Genomic DNA, 18,455 nt, shown 5'->3' on the forward strand with positions numbered 1-18,455 from the left:
GATCCAATCTTGATCCCTCTTTTATAAAACTAAATCAAATAAGAAACACCACGACAATACAACATAATTTAAGACAACACCCAACACTAATAAACAAACCTTAGACACACAATATTAAGCAAGTGAAAACTCAACATACAACAAGAGAAGCAATTAGAATAAATAGTCCAAGATACATAAACATCCAATAATAAAGGGTCTACAACAAGAATATCCCAACATTAGCATCAATTGAATTTCAAAACATAATTTAAAGCAATATACAACTCTTATCCTAATATCCCTTAACCAACAAAGCTAGAGAAGGTTATATGGTGGAGAAATGATCTCTGATCAATCTAATTTGGACAATAATTAAGCATCAAATCTGAAATTTGGCGGGTATTCATGGTTGCAAGCAAGGAATAATGATCAAGCAAACCTTACCTATTCTTGATTGGATCTGGTTGACCCCTCAATCGAGAGATCTGATGGATTTCATCGAGTCTGCCCAAGATTCAAAATCTAGAATCAAAGGTCAAATGAAACCAAGGTTTAAAATCTCGACTCGTGTTAAGATTTCGGTCTTAGATCAGAACGATACAATTTCGGTATCGTATCGTGCTGTGCCGATACGGTTTCAATATTTTTTATTTATATATAGTAATTATTAGATAAATATGTTTGTTGTGTATAGTTTAAAAATAAGTTGTATATTGATTTTATATAAATTATCCATTAGTAAACAATTTAATATTGTTAGAAAAAATAATTAAATATAGTTTCCTTTAAAGAAAATTGATTTATCAATAACTCAAATTAAAATTGATACATCATAATATATTACCTTATAAATACCAAAAAGAGTAACGTATCTCAAATGGAAGCATTGATTCTCCAATATCTAGATTAAATAATCATAATTATATAAATTAACTCAAAATACTATTTTATATATAATAATTATATAAATTAATTATTTATTCATTTAATTAATTATTAATTTAATAATATATATTTAAAATATTAAAAAAATATCAAAATATTAATTAAACATTAAAATAGTAAAAAAATACAAAATAATAAAAAAATTATCAGAATATCAATTTGATTTATTAGAATTTTTTAAAATTGTTAAATAAAATTTAAAAAGTAAAATAATTTCAGAATATCAATTAATAAAATTTATTATTTTTTTAAAATTTTAAATATATTTTTATATATTTTATTGGGATAATTTAATTAGGGTTTATGAAAGCCTTTTTGGAATATCACACTTAAGTTGGAAATTGTTTGAATTAATTAAATAATAATTTTAATTTTGAACAGGTGCATTGCATTGCATACGTTTTCGGCGGCGTTGGAGGCGTGACGCCTCTAGGACACCTATTGCGTGACACACGTGATGATGCACGCAAAATTATTGTGCGCACTTTGCTGGTTTCACTCCTGGTGGAATGTAAAATTCGCCCGTGCCGTCGACACGGAATGGTATTTCAATAATTGCATCAAACACATGACCGACCTCACTTTTAGGGATGAAAATCAAGAAACCTAAACCCTAGGATAAAAATATGCTGCATTACCAAGTTAAGAGAATATTTCACCATAGTATTAGCAGAGGACAATCATCTCAATCAATCTAGTACAAAATTGAACTCTTAAATCATACAAAAATTTAGATGGAATTGATGAAACTAACTAGATAACTATCTCATACATAGAAAAAATCAAAATATGGAGATAAAATAATTTTATTGACTTGACACCAACCAAGCTATCAAAGAAATTGTGAAAGACAATAACTCTAATTAAATTATTGTCAAATTAATAAATAGTTTACCAAATAATCGCTTGATAAACCTTCAACATCTTAAATAGGATAACTATTTTTTAATTATAAATATAAATTTAAAGTTAAAATTGATTCTCTGAATGCATCTCTCTCCCACTGGGATCTTGACTCTAACTGAGTTTTTAACATTTTTTCTTAGGTTGTTATTTCCCAACGTATAGGAAGCAATTATTTTACTAACTTTATTCAATTTTTTGCTGTACTTTTAAGTTTGTTTGCTGTTTTGCTCGCCTATGTTTGTCGAAGGGGGGAAATGATTGTCATTCTTGTGTAACAACCATAGGATGTGAAAGCAGTAATGTCAAGGATGAATCTGGATAAGCAAAACTTACGACAAAATTAACATACAATGATGGATGCTTGATATTCTGCTAGTAAACTAGTATATCCTCTAATATAAATATTTAATTAGTGTTTAATCAGGCATCCTCCATACCTTCAACACTTTTAGCATATTCCCATCATGCCACCACCATCTCAACAACACCACATTATTCTAATAACATCATCATCCCATTATGACTTCATCACTAGATAATTTTGCAGTAGTGTTTAAGACCAACATTACATGATAGGCACAGAAATCCATCACACACTTGCATGAACTAAAATAAATTAGTGGAAAACATGTTGCATAACATCAAAATCAAATTGTCAAATCACAAAGAAATTTAAACTAAATTAATGAAGTGAGAGATAATTATCTCACAAAAAACTTCTCACAAAGATTTCACACAGATTGAAAGATAGAATGCATCATTAATCGATAAATGGATATTAAATAATTCCAAGACAATATTTATTGGCTCAATCCTAAACAAATTAGAAAATAAATAATCCAAATTAGGAAAACATGTTATACCATAATTGAAAATACAATTATACTTGAAAAAGGAAAATGTGGTAATTTCTAAATTACCAAATGATCAATCAAATAGAAAATTTGTTCACAGATGTACTAATCTTAAATTATTCTCCAAGTTGTTTACTTTTATTGTAGATGCACAAATTATTCTTTGTCTTGACATTTGCAACCAATTGGATTTTACAATTTGGTTCTGTTAACCTGTTCTAATTGGTCATGTATCAAGAATGTGCTTCATTCAGGCTGCGGTTTTGAAAACATTATTTGAGTCTATCAGCCTTTTTTCATACGTTTTAGTCCCTTTTATGTGCTTTGGTAGTTATATTATCTTCTTGAAATTTTCTAAAATTTGTATTTCCTTGACTTGATGTCCTTCAGGTTTTAATTCAACTTTGCGGCAGGGTAATGTCACTCATCATGAGTACATTCAGGTATTATCTATGTTTCTTAAGGTCGAAGCTTACTTTGGCTTCTGAGTGATTACATGTGAACAGGTTGGAAAAGGAAGAGATGTTGGTTTGAATCAAATTGCACTTTTCGAGGGGAAGGTTGCTGGAGGCAATGGAGAACAAGTCCTCAGTAGGGATGTTTACAGACTTGGACAGCTCTTTGATTTTTTCCGAATGATGTCTTTCTATGTTACAACAGTGGGGTTTTACTTTTGTACAATGGTATGCCCGATACTTCTATGAAACTCAGAGCTATCCTATTATTCCCTCATTTATGTTTAGAAAGCAAGAACTAAAAGATGTCACATTAGTTGTCATCAGGAATAGAGGAAAAAAATCATAGAAGATGTATATGAGAAAAATTGATGATGAACTTGACAATACTTAACTATAGCTATGGGAGAGGGTGGATAATTTGAAATATAATGATTAAGATAAGATGGACTACCATGAAAATATTGCAATTTCTTAGAGAAGATAACTTCTAGGAAGTTTTCAATAGCACATGGTTAACGGGAGGATCCCTATTCAAAGAAATTTATATTTCATGTTTGAGATTCATAGTGGTTTCTTTAAGCATTGTTTTTTCTTTTTATTGTTAGAGGTGTAAAGAGTAAAGGGTAACGGAAGAAAACTTAAATTAATGTGTTAAAGAACGATTTAATTGATTTGAAGAAACTAGTGATATAAATTTATATAGAGCTTAATGAAGTATAAGAACATGTACTAGACGCCTACATCTGAGACAAACATCACTTGGTATGTGTTTATTGACTTTTTGTTATTTTTTTTTCTTCATGAGCTTTACATCTTGACCTGGGTTTGATATTGCTTTGGTCTAGTTGCTCGTAAACTAGGGCTTATTTCACCTTAGACTTGAGTTGTCAATGACAATAAATGCTGATGTGGGATTTAGAGAACATTATAGAGTAGTTGGAAGTTAGCAGTGAGTGGTTGCACTGAGATTGTAACCACAAGACATGCTATCTTCTAGAAGAGGTGATGTGAGGTACGAACAAGATTCCTTTCAATGAGATTGCTATGCTAAAGGGCGTGCATTGCATATTGGATCATAGAGGTAGAAGCAAGTTAAGTTGCAATTGTAAATTTGACACGGAGAGTCAACACATTGAAAATGGTTGGGACATTGGTGAATAAGTGAACTGGTATCTTGATAAAAGGGGTTAGGGGAGGCTGCAACACCAAACCAAATTCATGACCTCTCAAGGGAATAGAAAATAATAAAAAAAAATTAACCCTATGAGAGAGCATGATTTGGCATCAAGTAGAAATTCAATGTTAATAGATGTAGGACTAAACTATATACTAAAATAAGTACATAAGTTGATAAAGGGGTTAGGGGAGGCTGCAACACCAAATCAAATTCATGACCTCTCCTAAATGGAATAGAAAATAATAAAAAAAATTAACCCTAGGAGAGAGCATGATTTGGCATCAAGCAGAAATTCAATGTTAATAGATGTAGGACTAAACTATATACTCAAATAAGTTTAAATATTTACTATGATTTATGTTGGGATTGGAGGACTAGAGCCTGATTTATGTACGAGGCAGTATGATAGGTTGTTGGTCATGGGGTTAGAACTGACAAGTGAGCTCGCAAGATGGTTGTTGGGTGGTGCATCTTTGTAAGAGTTTGCGGCCTATGCTCTTGTTGCTGTTGTAGTAGCATTAACTATCATAGGCTTGTGGAGCTATTGGCTTTGTCTGGAAATCAGAATTTTCCTCTTTGATTCAATTTTTCTTACATAATCGGTTCCATTTTCCATACCCTAAACTCCTCTTTAATAGAGATGATTCAACTTTTGTTAGGATGACCTAACAAGATCTTTATTTTTGTGAACATGAATGCATGAAAGTTTGACGATGCAGGGAAATTGCCTGCGTGCATTCCATGCAGTGTTGTTAGAGGCGCGAGGCGCACCGAGGCGCAAAAAGCTCCTAGAGCCCGAGGCGCGAGGCGCGCCCGAGGCGCGAGGCGCGCCCGAGGCGCGCGCCTCTTGAACATGAGGTTGATGATTACCAGACTATTGCCACACTCATATACTATGTCAAATATGATAACTATTAATATTCCACACACATCAATATCAAATATAACAAGCAAAACAACACCATGATAAAATTAATAAAAGTTTCAAACTTTCAAGTTTCAACTTTCTAATTTAAACTAACAAAGTCCATCAAAACAAGTGTAATAAGTAAAATTAATCATCAAGCTCAAGATCATCCTCATTGTATTCTTCTTCTTCGTTATCTTCATCTTCTTCAAATTCAATTTCTTCTTCTTCTTCTTCATCTCTAAATCTTAGAGATGAGTGTCTCATAGAGGAAGATGCATTTCCCTTCTCGACTTGTTTAGGCCTAGCATTTGAACTAGAGGTCATGGTTGCAATATTTTTTCCTCTAGTACAATATTCAGGCTCTTCAGCTCCACTAGCCCTAGCAACGACATCCCATGTCAAGTCATCACCTTCAAAAACCAACTCATCTTCTTCATTATCACTTTCTCCATCCATTCTACCCATCAACCATTCATTACTATCATCAATATCTGTCAAAGAGATGGGGTCAATCTTATCACGTGCATCATACCGAAGCTTTAAGGCACGATTGTATTTCACAAATACCAAATCATTTAAGCGCTGCTGAGCTAGCCTATTCTTTTTTTTTGTGAATCTACAAAATGTCAAAATCACAATAAGTATAATAAAATATCAAAGAATATTTTCTACTTATAAAAGTAGCATACTAATAGTATCAAACATTTATATTTATTACATACCTGCTCAAATACACTCCAATTGCGCTCACAACCAGAAGCACTGCAAGTGAGGCTAAGCACTTTAATAGCAAACTTTTGCAATTCTGGGGTATTTGCTCCATAGCATTCTCACCATTCTGCTGGAGATAATGCTCTTCTATGTCTAATTGCTACATTCCTCCCAAATAGCCCTTCTGCCTTTCAATATATAGAGAGCTGGGTAGTGATTTTATCTTGCTCGGCAGCGCTTGAAACCAATCTCTCCATAGTTTCAAACAAACCATTCACCACTTCTCCACAGATATTTGAATCTGTGTATGAATAAAAATATTCTGGATTCAAATAATGTCCTGCAGCATGCAGAGGCCGATGAAGTTGACATTCCCATCTCGCATCAATGATCTCAAACACTTCTTTGTATTTCTCTTCTTTCTCCTTGAAGGCCTTCATAATTGTTTCTTTTGCCCTATCCATAGCCTCATAAATATAGCCCATTGCAGGTTTTCTTTCGCCATCAACCAGTCTCAGAACACGGACTAAAGGGCCATATATTTTTAAAATATGCACAATACTGCTCCAAAATCTAAGTGTCATGATAATTTTAGCTACCTTCTTCCCCGCCGCTTCTTTTGCCCATTTACTTTCTGTCCAATCTTTTGAAATGAACATTTTTCTTAAATTTTGCTTCTGTATGTGCATCCTTTCAAGAGTAAGAAAAGCTGTAGCAAATCTTGTGACACCTGCCCGACAAAGCTCTTTTTGTCTTGTGAATTGCCTCAACATATTTACCATGCCGGGGCGAACATAAATGTAAGCATTCACACTCATTGCCTTCTTCAATGTTGCTTTAAAATCAGGCAATTTCCCTATATCTTCTAAGATCAAGTCAACGCAGTGAGCAGCACAAGGAGTCCAATACAAGTGTGGCCTTTTTGCTTCTAATAATTTTTCCTACAAACGAAGTTAGAAAAGTAGATAAATTTAACATATATAAGAAAAAGCATATTGATAAGAAAGAATTAAATAGATTCTTACCAGCAAGTTACTTGCACTATCTGTAACAACTTGAACAACATTTACTTCTCCTACACGCTCCACAAATCGATCAAGCAACTGAAATATTTTCTCTCCAGTCTTTGCATAATCAGAAGCATCAACCGATTCGATGAAAACTGAACCTTTAGGAGAATTCACTAAAAAATTAATCAATGTTCTCTGCCTTTTGTCTGTCCACCCATCTGCCATCAAACTACAACCATACTTGGCCCATTCTGTTTCACACGACTTAATGTAATCATTTGTCACACTATCAACCGCCTTTTTTAGAAAAAGAACCCGCACCTCATGATAACTAGGTCCTTTTAGACCTATACCATATTGGCCAACCAAGTCCAACATTCTTTTGAAGCTTGAATAATTAACGACATTAAATGGAATTGCCGCATCATACATCCACTCAGTTATGGCCATACAAGCTTTTTCCCTCAATTCTTTCTTGTATGCCTCATTTATCGTAGATTGTCTTTCTTTACCCTTTTTACTTTCAACAATTTTTTTGTACATTAGGAGCAAAATACGTATCCATTGGACCTATTTGTCTGGGCTTTTTTTGTATATTCACTGATCTAGAACTTGTACTTGTACTTATAGGCGGCACACCTTTAACTCCAATATTATCCATATCAATATCATCACCAAGAGGGTCTACATCCTCAAAGTCCAATGTCGCAAGTTGAGAAAGATTACTTTTCTCTGCCTTTTTCTCCATGAAATTTTTAATTTCTTCACGTACATGAGGTGGACATTTTTTGCAAGTCGTAGTATTTCGAAACCCCCCAACAAGATGTTGTTTTGCACGATAAATACCCCCTTTTGTAACTTTTTGACAAAAGTTACAAATTAAATCATTTTTATTATCCGGATTAACTCTTTGAAAATAATTCCATCCCGGATCTTTTGATATATATGTTGGAGTATCACTACTATCTTCCATGATAATTGAACAAGAAAATAATCTGAAAAATTAAAAATAAAATAAAATTAATATGGTACCAGCAATAGAAAAGTACTGTACACTGTACAGTACCAGCAATAGTAAAAAAACAAAAAGCAAAAGAAGACAAACAAAAATAAAAAAACAGTAAAAAAATGAAATATCGGACAGCAGACAGCAGCACCAATACGAACAGCATCACAGCAACAAAATTAAAAAACTGGACAGCAGTAGGAACTAGAAAGTAAAAATGCAACGTGTAAAAATTAAAAAACAGCAGCACCAAAACGAACAGCAGCACAGCAACAAAATTTAAAAATCGGACAGCAGTAAGCAAACACACAACCTGCAAAAATTAAAAAACAGAAAACCAAAATCAAACAAAACCGGACAGTAGCACAGCAGAACACGAACTGGACAGAATCACAACAACGCAGAACACGAACTGGACAGCAGCTCAGCAAAGCAGAACACGAAACTGGACAGCAGCAACACAGCAAAGCAGAACACGAACTGTACAGCAGCAACACAAAGAAAAGAAGAGAAAGAACTGCAGAAGAAAAAAAGATATAGAAACGAAGAAGAAAAAGAAACGAAGAGAAGAAGCGAAGAGAAGAAGAGAAGAAGAAGATGATGACAGACGAAAAAGAAGAATAAGAGACGAAGAAGACGAAGTGAAGAACAGAAAAAACAGGAAAAAAGAAGGAAAACATACTTGGATTTCTTCCTAAGCGATGTCGCGACAGCGATGGACTTGGGTTTCTTCCTCAGCGATGGTGCGACGGCGACGGATGAAAAAGGGTTCAGGTTTCTTCCTCCCTTCCTGCGTTCTCTTCCACCTTCTTGCGTTTTCTTCTCCTATTTCCCGTGCCCTAATTCCAAATAACGTTGATTTGGAATGTTTTTTTGGTTTAAAATCCATATCTGTTCACGATCGATCACGGTGCCTTGATCGCGCCTTGATTGCGCCTTCGTTGACGTGCAAAGGCGCACGAGGCGCGACTAGGCGCGCGCCTGGCGAACAGCGCCCGCCTCGCGTGGGAAGAGGCGTTCTTCCCAGCGCCTTGTGCGCCTAGCGCCTCGGGCGCGCCTCAGGCGCGCCTTTAACAACCCAGATTCCATGTATTCCTTCTTCCTCACGTTCTTGTATCTCTCTCTTCTATAGTGTATAGATGGATGATATGAATCGGCTCCTTTTCCTTGCTATTCAATCATACTAAGGATCAGTGGAATATCTTTTGCTGTGATGTTGAAAATATTTTCTTCTTAAATATTGGAGATGTTTCCCTATATCGCTTGCAACATTCTTTGGAATATCTCTCTTAATTACAAGAAGATTTGCATACAGAGAATCTCTTTTATCTCTCTCTTTCTCTTCGTTTTTTGTTCATTTTGTTTTTTTTTTACTTATTTCCACTTTATGGGTATAAAGCCGGGTGATGTGGCAAAATAAAGTTTTTCCATTATTACAGTCTCAATACCATTGAGATCTAATATTTTCCTTTGGCCCTTCATAGTTCTTTTTGTTTTCATTGTTCTAAAGAACTGACACGGATTAGATAAATATGTTTATTGTGTATAATTTTAAAAAAAGTTTTTATAAAAAGCAACTTCGTGAAAATAATATTCTATAATACATTTTTATAAAATAAACTTGAAACAATCTCCTAAGAATATTAATTTAACTTCCTCAATTAAGAATGATAAGAAGTGCACAATATTCGAAGTAAGAAGGCTAATAAAAATCATAAATATGATAGCATATGTTTATCAAAATTTCTGAAATAAATGACAGCTAATATTTACTTGGCAGGTAGAGACATTTTGAGAAAGTAAAAAACTAAATATATTATTATTAATGGATTCAAATTTCAAATTGATTCTAAGGAAAAAAAATATTATCTATAATAAGTATATAAATTAACACAAAAATACTACTTTATATATAATAATTATATAAATTAACTATTCATTAATTTAATTAATTATTAATTTAAATAATATATATTTTAAAAATAATTTAAATAATTATGTAAAATAGTAAAAAAATATAAAATATATTTTTTAAAATTATCATAATATAAATCTAATTTTTAGAATTTTTAAATAAAATTTAAATCAATAAAATTATTTTTCAAAATATTAATTAATAATTTTTTTAATTTTAAATATTTTTTTATATTTTATTGGAATAATTTAATTGGAGTTTAGAAAAGCCGGCTTGAAATATCACATTAGAAAAGTTTTCAATTAATTAAATAAATGTTAGGATTTATTTTCTGTTCGCGAAGAATAGAAACACGGACACGAAGTGTCGGGCGACTCTGGAGGTGGCGGGCGAGGCGTCCGGCTGCGCCGGAGGTATCCGGTGACGCTTCTGGTGGCGCCAGAGGCTTTTGGCGATGCTTCTGTTGGCGCCGGAAGCGTCCCGTGACGCCTCCAGCCCCACATGTGAATCGATTCCTTTTGTTGCAATTCTTGGTTGGCGACGCACACGTCCTCGCTAGCGACGCACGCGTCCTTGCTAGCGACGCACGCCCCCTCGCTAGCGACGCACGCGCCCTCGCTAGCGACGCGATTCCTCCTGTCGCCGCTGTGACATGACGCACGAAAATAAGTGGCTTATGGTGCCGGTTTCGTGCGTCAAGCGGAACGGCAAATTTTGTCCGTGTTGGGCGGCACAGAACGAAATTTTGATCCTTATATATAGATATATATCATTCTTAATTGTTTATATTTTATTTTTCTATTTTAATATTATTTTGATGTTGATCATTATTCTTTAGGATGTAGACTTTACAATTTCTGCTCTTTAAATAACTAAGGAGGCGTTTGGTTTAGGGGAATAAGAGTGGAAATGGGAATAACAATCATTGATTGTCATTATTAATGTTTGGATTACATGAATGAAAATACAAATAAGGGAATGAATCCTTATAATTGGGTAATGACTCGTTCCCATGTCCCCCCTTCAGTAAGCCATTACTCTATTTTCAACAATCAAAATATCCCTTTATTCCAAAAATATCCTTGACCTAAAACTAAAATTTCCCCCCTTAATATCAAATATCAAAATATATTTATTTAATTTTTCTTTCATATCACTTTCTCTCTCCTTGTTTTCTTTCATCATATTTTCTCTCTCATCATATTTTCTCTCTCCTTATTTTATCACACTTTCCCTCTCCTCAATCTCTTCCATCACACTCTCTTCCCTCTTTTTTTTTTCTCATCATACTTTCTCTCTCAATCTCTCTCGTCACGCTTTCTCTCTCATCACACTTTCTCTCTCCTCAATCTCTTCCATCACATTCTCTTTCTTCTTCTTTTTTTCTCATCACACTTTCTCTCTCATCATACTTTCTCTCTCCTAAATCTCTCCCATCACTCTTTTTTCTCTTTTTTTTCTCATTGCACTCTCTCTCATCACACTTTCTCTCTCCTCAATTTCTTCTATCACACCCTCCCTTTTTTCTCATCATGCTTTCTCTCTCATCATACTTTCTCTCTCATCAATCTCTCCCATCACACTCGCTTACTCTTTTTTTTCTCATCACACTCTCTCTCATCACATTTTCTCTCATCATATTTTCTCTCTCCTCAATCTTTTCCATCACACTCTCTCCTCATTTTTTCTCATTACACTTTCTCTCTTTTCATCCTCTCCCATCATAGTTTCTCTCTCATCATATTTTCTCTCTCATCTTCTCCCATTACACTCTCTCCCATTACACTCTCTTTCCTCATTTTCTCTTATCATACTTTCCCTCTGTTCATTCTTTCCCATCACACATTCTCTCTCATCATACTTTCTCTATCATCATCTCTCTCATCATATTTCTCTCTCACATCTAATTTTTTTTCTTATTTTCTTTTAAGGGTAAAAAAGGAATTTTTGATTTATTCCGATAGAAAATATTCAACTAACTAAACATTATTTTTAAAAGTAATATCCATGCTCATACCCATTCCCATTCCACAATACTATGATTCTCATTCCGATTCCTATTCTTAAGAAAGAATCAAACGCCCCCTAAAATTGGCTTTTTCAAGGTGAGATTATAGTCCCTATGGGGTCAGAGGTAGACTATCCAGAGATATCCACTACTATAACTAAGATGAATACTATTTTTTCATCTTATTATCTTTTGCCATGTTTTTTGGATGGGATCTACTTTAGTATGATGGGGAAAATGAAATTTTTACTTGGAGAATTGGAAAATGTGTTACACAGAGTCTTTGCCTTCATTGGACAAGGAACTTGGAAACAATATTTGTAAATTTAAAAAGAATTTTATCGGTTTCAAACAATTTTTTGGAGCTAGGTTTGAAAGGTTTATGAAAAGCATGTGGAAGATGGAACATAAGCGAAGTTGTGATCTTTACGGGGCAATAAACATTTTACTTGTTTATGTGGCTGATATTCTTATGACAAAAATGATGCCACAAGGAGCAATGTTTGAAATCTCCAATCATGTCAGACTTTTGAATTTTGATATCATAGGTTTAAAGTATTATTTATGGTAGACTTTCAATCCCCTATTGAAAATGTATAGTTTCAACATCATAATATGATGACACTTATCATAGTTTGACATGTATCGAATCGAAGGATGATTATATCAATTTAGATGAGTTGTATTCCGTTTATACCCTTCATTTTACTTATATACTTGGCATTTTTCGATGTGCTAAAGCATGCCGAGATAGATTCGAATGAGTTTTTACTTATTTAATCCTCTATCTCTTAGATTTTCTTCATTCAAGAAAATTATATTTATTAATAATCCACAATTTGATGTCAGTTTGTATGGATATAAATTTTACTCCTATAATATTCTTTCACTTATCTACCTACACATTTAAAGCTATGAGAAATTTGATGATCACTTAAATTTTTGAAGAAACGTGCCATACAAAAATAATAATCATTACATGAATTTATCTTGACGTATTTTATAGCATGCCAACACGTGCTGAATGTTGGCACAATCAATGCAGGTGCCACATGAGATTATTTGTGATTTAGGGAACAATGTGTTTCATCCCTTCTGTTAGGTTCAATAGAGATTTCAAACCATTATAAGAAGAAATAATTGGTAAGAATTAACTTGGAGGTTTGTGATTAAAGAACTTGGAAGCTAAAGTTCTTCGTTGGCGTTGAATCTGCTTATGCAAAATAAGGTATTTTTATCTCCCAAAGGAAATATATATTAGAATTCAGAGTCACACTTAGAAGTTGGATTGTGATAACAAATCAACCAATAGCATCACACACAATTGAATGCAACATGATCCATACATATTGAGATTAAGCGACATTCCATTAATGAAAAGGTTGATGTTGGATTAATTACTAAATGACATACATGTAGATGTGCTGACAAAGGGTCTATCTACCACTAAGTTTGCAAACATCACTACCAAGTTGGAACAACTAATATTCATTCACAAACTTGAGGGGTAGTGTTGGAGACATTTGAAATATTTCCTTCCATAATGTTGGAAATATTTCTCATAACCATGTTTGCTAGAAATATTCCATACCAAAATACTAAAAATATTTCCTGCTACATATCCTAGAATATTATTTAAAATATGTGTGAATTATTTTATATTTATCTCCCTCAATGGTTTTTTGCCCTTTTTAATTTTATTTATTAACATTTCTTTATGTATTTTATATGACAGTAAATATGGATCAATCCTTGTATGAGTTAAATGATTAAATAGAAAGCTTTTCCACAAGCCATATATTGGCAAACTAATTGTTCAGCTTATGACTCTTAGGTGACATAGAACATTGTAATGGAGCAACAAGCATAGTAATACATAGTAATTGATGGAATATCTTTTTTATTTCGTGTGTATTAAACTATAGGGGTATTAAATTAATGAGTCATACCATGAAACTTTGAGAAAGAACAATAGAAAAATGATTAAGGAGACCATGATGATCGAAAATCAATTTGGGTTCATGCCTGAAAGGTCAATAATAGAAGCTATACATCTTTTTATTGAAAATATCGGGAGCAAATCTACACATGATATTTATTGATTTAGGAAAAACTTATGATAGAGTTCCAAGAGTAATTATATGAAGAATTTTAGAAAAGAGAGGTATTAGCATAACATATATTGAACTTATTAAAAATATGTATGAGGATATAACGACTGGAGTGAAGACTTCAGGCGGAGTAACTGAAGTATTTCCAATAAAGATAGTATTTCCTTTCTATTCTCTAAGTCCCTATCTTTTTATATTAATTATGGACGAATTCACTGCGCACATTTAAAATACAATACAGTGGTGCATGTTGTTTGCAAATGATATTGTTTTGATAGATGAAAGGAGTAAATGCTAAATTAGAATCTTGATGAGAATAGAAAGGAAAGGTTTCAGACTTTAGTAGAATAAACAGAATATATAAAATTTAAGTTTAGCAATATTAGACGTAATGAGATAATTGTTAAGATAGAAAATGACGAGTTACCTAGAAATGAGAGCTTTAAATATTTAGGATCAAAATGATGGATGGATTGAGAGAGATGTCTTACATAGAATACAAGTAGAATGATTGAAATGGAGGAGAGCGTTAGATGTTTTATGTGATCGTAAAGTATCTCTAAAACTTAAAGAAATGTTCTACAAAATAGCAATTAGACTTATTATGTTATATGAAGTTGAATGTTGGGTTATGACTCGAGCACATGAGTGGAAGATGAGAGTTGCAGAGATAATGATGTTAAGGTTGATGTGTGGACATACGAGGATGGACAGAATAATAAATGAGAATATTAGAGAGAGTATTTAGACGATCAATAAATGCTCAAGTTAGGCGATGTGAAACTATATGACAAACACACATCAAATAAGGAAGAGGAAGATCAAAAGACTTGGTTAACAATAATAAAATAAGATAAAATTTATTTAAGTATTGATGATGATATAGTAGAGGATAAATCCCAATGACGTAAAAGGATTCATATATCCAATCCCATCTAGTAGGATAAATCTTAATTGTTATATAGATGATGATATAGTGGGGGATAGAGTCCAATGACGTAAAAGAATTCATATACCTGACCCGCTTAGTGGGATAAAGCTTGGTCATCGTCATCTAGGAATGCCAGTCTTACATTTAGCAGCTGAAATGAATTTAAGTATTTATTTTCTCTTGTTCTTCTCTTAATTTTTTCTCTGCTCCTTTCCCACTCTGCTACCTATCTCTCTTCACTTTTAGCTGAAGTTGTAACAGTGTGTATCTGTCTTTCCTTTACCTCCTAATTTAAGAAACAACACCTAAATCTGTGCTCATCTGCCATTGATCTTCCTCTTATCTCGTACAAGTTCTTCAGATCATGAGACTCATCTAGTTGAACAACAAAGAAAAAAAATGGGACTTCGTTAGACAAAATGAAAGAATGCAGGTGAACTCTGGATTTACTTTTACCAATTACACCTGCAGTATATGCGTAATCCACACCTCATTTGCGTTGCCTGCTATTATGTTGTTGCTTGTTCTATTTTGACATAGATGCATGTATGTCATTGATGTTGGTATGCATAATTAGCATTGGTTCCAATTTTTAATATTTTGCTTCTGTTTCTCTTTCTTTGCACACATTTCATAGATATTCTTGATCATCTTAAAAACTTTGTATTTGGTAGTCAGTCTCATATATAGTTTTGCAATGGTTTATCTGCAGCAGATGTAATTGCAATTAGAGATTTCTCTCTTCTTTATCCATTTAGAGGGTGTTTGGCTGAGCTTATAAGTTCTCTAAAATAGCTTATAAGCTGTTTTAGAACTTATAAGTTCTTCAAATTTGTTTGGTAAAATTTTTTTCAAACAGCTTATAAGCTATCAAAATAAGCTGTTTTGGAGCTTATAAGCTATTTTTAAAAAAGAATGGGAGACCTTACTTTTTAAAAAAGATCTTATTTTAATAATTTTCTTCTCTAAAATATCCTTATATAATTTTATAAATTCCCATCTTATCCTCCATAAATTTTTATAAACCTAATATCTTTCTATCTCTGCCGCTTTCTCTTCCAGCGCCGTGACATCTTCTCCGTCGACGCCTTTTTCCAATTTTTCTCTCCCCCAATGTAGAAATTCGCCCAAACTCTATTAATAAAAAGCTCAAAACCCTCTATTAATAGTATTATACCTTTTTTGGTAATTTTATTAATAAAAAGATCTTATAATACCAAACACATCAATACCTTTAAGTTGATTGTAATAAATTCACCCAAACACTTTGACAACTTATTTTTAAAATAAGACTTAACAACTTATAAGCTCCTAAAACAACTTATAAGATGTACGAGCTTATAAGCTATTTTTAATAAGTTTAGCCAAACACCCTCTTAGTATCATTGTGATTTTCTGCTTTCTAATGTGAACATTTATTTGTGGAGTGCCCTAGATTTTTCATTCTTTTTTGGATGGCACTTGCATTCCTCTTGCTTAATCATCTTCCATCTTTTGCTTTTTTGCAGTTGACTGTGTTGACCGTGTACATATTTCTGTATGGAAGAGCTTATTTGGTTAGTTTCTGTACTTTTGAAATATCATATCTATTAAATGAGTTTGTAAATGGTAAGTATTTAAATTAAAAAACTCCAGTAGTTTTATAATCTTTGGATGATAAAATTGTTAAACAGAAACTATTATAATTGAGATTTTATTTGTGATTTTGTCACTTCTTACAAGGGTAATAACTAGTAAGCATGACACATTTCTGCATATCTATTTGAGAACCTGTATGTAGAAGAGGACATTAATCAGAGAATGTACCTTTTACCATATGTTTCCAGTACTTTCTTTTTTATCTTTAACATTTTATGTGGATATGCATATATGACCTTGACAAAAAAAAATTATCATAATTTTCTTTTATTGAAAGATTTTTGCAGATTGATTGTTTTATGTAATAAGATCATGATTGGAGATGAACAGAAGAAAGTTATCTGGTGGTCGGTTGCATTTTTATTATAGTTATTATGGAAGTATTTTTGTTACTTGTTAATAGTTCATTTTTCTCAAATTAGCTGGATAGTCTATAGGCTGAATAGATGTATAGTGAATTTCAATCTAATATGAATAGTACCTAGAATTCAATATATTGGAGTAAAAGATGAAATCATCTCCTCGACGACTCTTTCAGAGCAACCCCCACTAAAAGGGAGGTAAATCACGAGAGACTTCACCCAACAACAACAACAACAACAATGCATACAAGAAGGGGTTGAGACAACCAACGGGACATTCCATAGCCGCTCGGAATTGATCCCAAGCCTATTGACAGAAACACCTTTGTATGAACTAATTGTGTCAGCCCGTAAGGGGCAATATATAATTAGATAAAATATTGTTCTTGTTGAAGGGGAGCCTTGGCGCAACGGTAAAGTTGTTGCCATGTGACAAAAAGGTCACGGGTTCGAATCCTGGAAACAGTCTCTTGCAAAAAGCAGAGTAAGGCTGCGTACAATGGATCCTTCCCCGGGACCCCGTATGGCGGGAGCTTCGTGCACCGGACTTTTTTTTTTTTATTGTTCTTGTTGATAACAAAGACATCTGCATTAGGTGCAATACGTAAAATATAATCCAAACCAAATTTTAGTTAGAATGGTCATTCATTTTGCCCATTAGTGGCAAAAGGTACCCTTAGTATAGTTGGTAACTTAACATGATCTGGCCGAAGTTTGGTGTCTGATTTTCGAAGACTTGGATACTTTTTGTTAATGAATCTAGCTTTCACTTGCATAAATCTTTTTGGTTTTTACTGGATAGAAAGAAATAGATCTGATTATATTAGAAACAGTTTTTAGAGTAGTCACCTGTATCAATTCAATATGATTGAAAATTCTTTGTTTCTTACATTATCTTGCATCTTGGTGATATTTATCGTCTTCTAAATGCAACAACCAAATTTATGTAAGACATTTGACCTTGAGATTTTCAATGAACTTGCAATATCCAATGGTATAAAATTGCCACCCAGGAGTGCTAGTCCAAATACCGTTCAATCAACTAGATGACAGAATATGGTTAGAGAAATTATATCTTTTTATTAAATGCACTAATAAGATCAAGTTCAATCATCATGTATGGAGGTAAAATAAAGTGGTTAGCTTGAGGAATGGCTCGTCTCAGTTATCCACGTGAGATCAAATATATGATGTGCCACTTAGAATTTGTTGCAAGGATAAAACAATATCCACAAAGTTTATAAACTTTTACTACTATTTCTACCATACCATTAACCAAGTTTCTTTGATATCAATTGTACTAGACATGCACCATCATGGTAGAAATAAGAAAAAAGAAGGGTAGAATAATATGCACTGCTAGATTCCAAGTTCATGAAGGTGCTTTATTTCAATTAAATTGTATAATTAATATCAATTTCTTTATGAGTTATCATTTTTAGCAAATTTTTATTGGTTTGTGTCTGATTTTACCCTACCGAAAGCAATAAAAATGAAGAAACAATTCTAACATTATAACTAGAGAGCAATA

The 18,455-nt window shown here is 33.0% G+C and overlaps 1 protein-coding gene across 1 annotated transcript in view; it reads left to right on the forward strand.

Moving 5' to 3' along the window:
- Positions 1 to 3,041: 3,041 nt before the first annotated feature.
- The window catches only part of LOC122036796 (callose synthase 9-like), a 63,096-nt gene continuing 47,682 nt past the window's right edge, over positions 3,042 to 18,455 (forward strand). Inside the window, exons 1-3 of the mRNA XM_042596214.1 lie at positions 3,042 to 3,130; positions 3,194 to 3,370; positions 16,433 to 16,480. Coding sequence (XP_042452148.1) covers positions 3,323 to 3,370; positions 16,433 to 16,480 — 96 coding nt within the window. The 5' untranslated portion in view covers positions 3,042 to 3,130; positions 3,194 to 3,322. The remainder of the gene's footprint in view (positions 3,131 to 3,193; positions 3,371 to 16,432; positions 16,481 to 18,455) is intronic.

This window comes from Zingiber officinale, unplaced genomic scaffold (genome assembly GCF_018446385.1).
Source record: "Zingiber officinale cultivar Zhangliang unplaced genomic scaffold, Zo_v1.1 ctg210, whole genome shotgun sequence".
Lineage (NCBI taxonomy): Eukaryota > Viridiplantae > Streptophyta > Magnoliopsida > Zingiberales > Zingiberaceae > Zingiber > Zingiber officinale.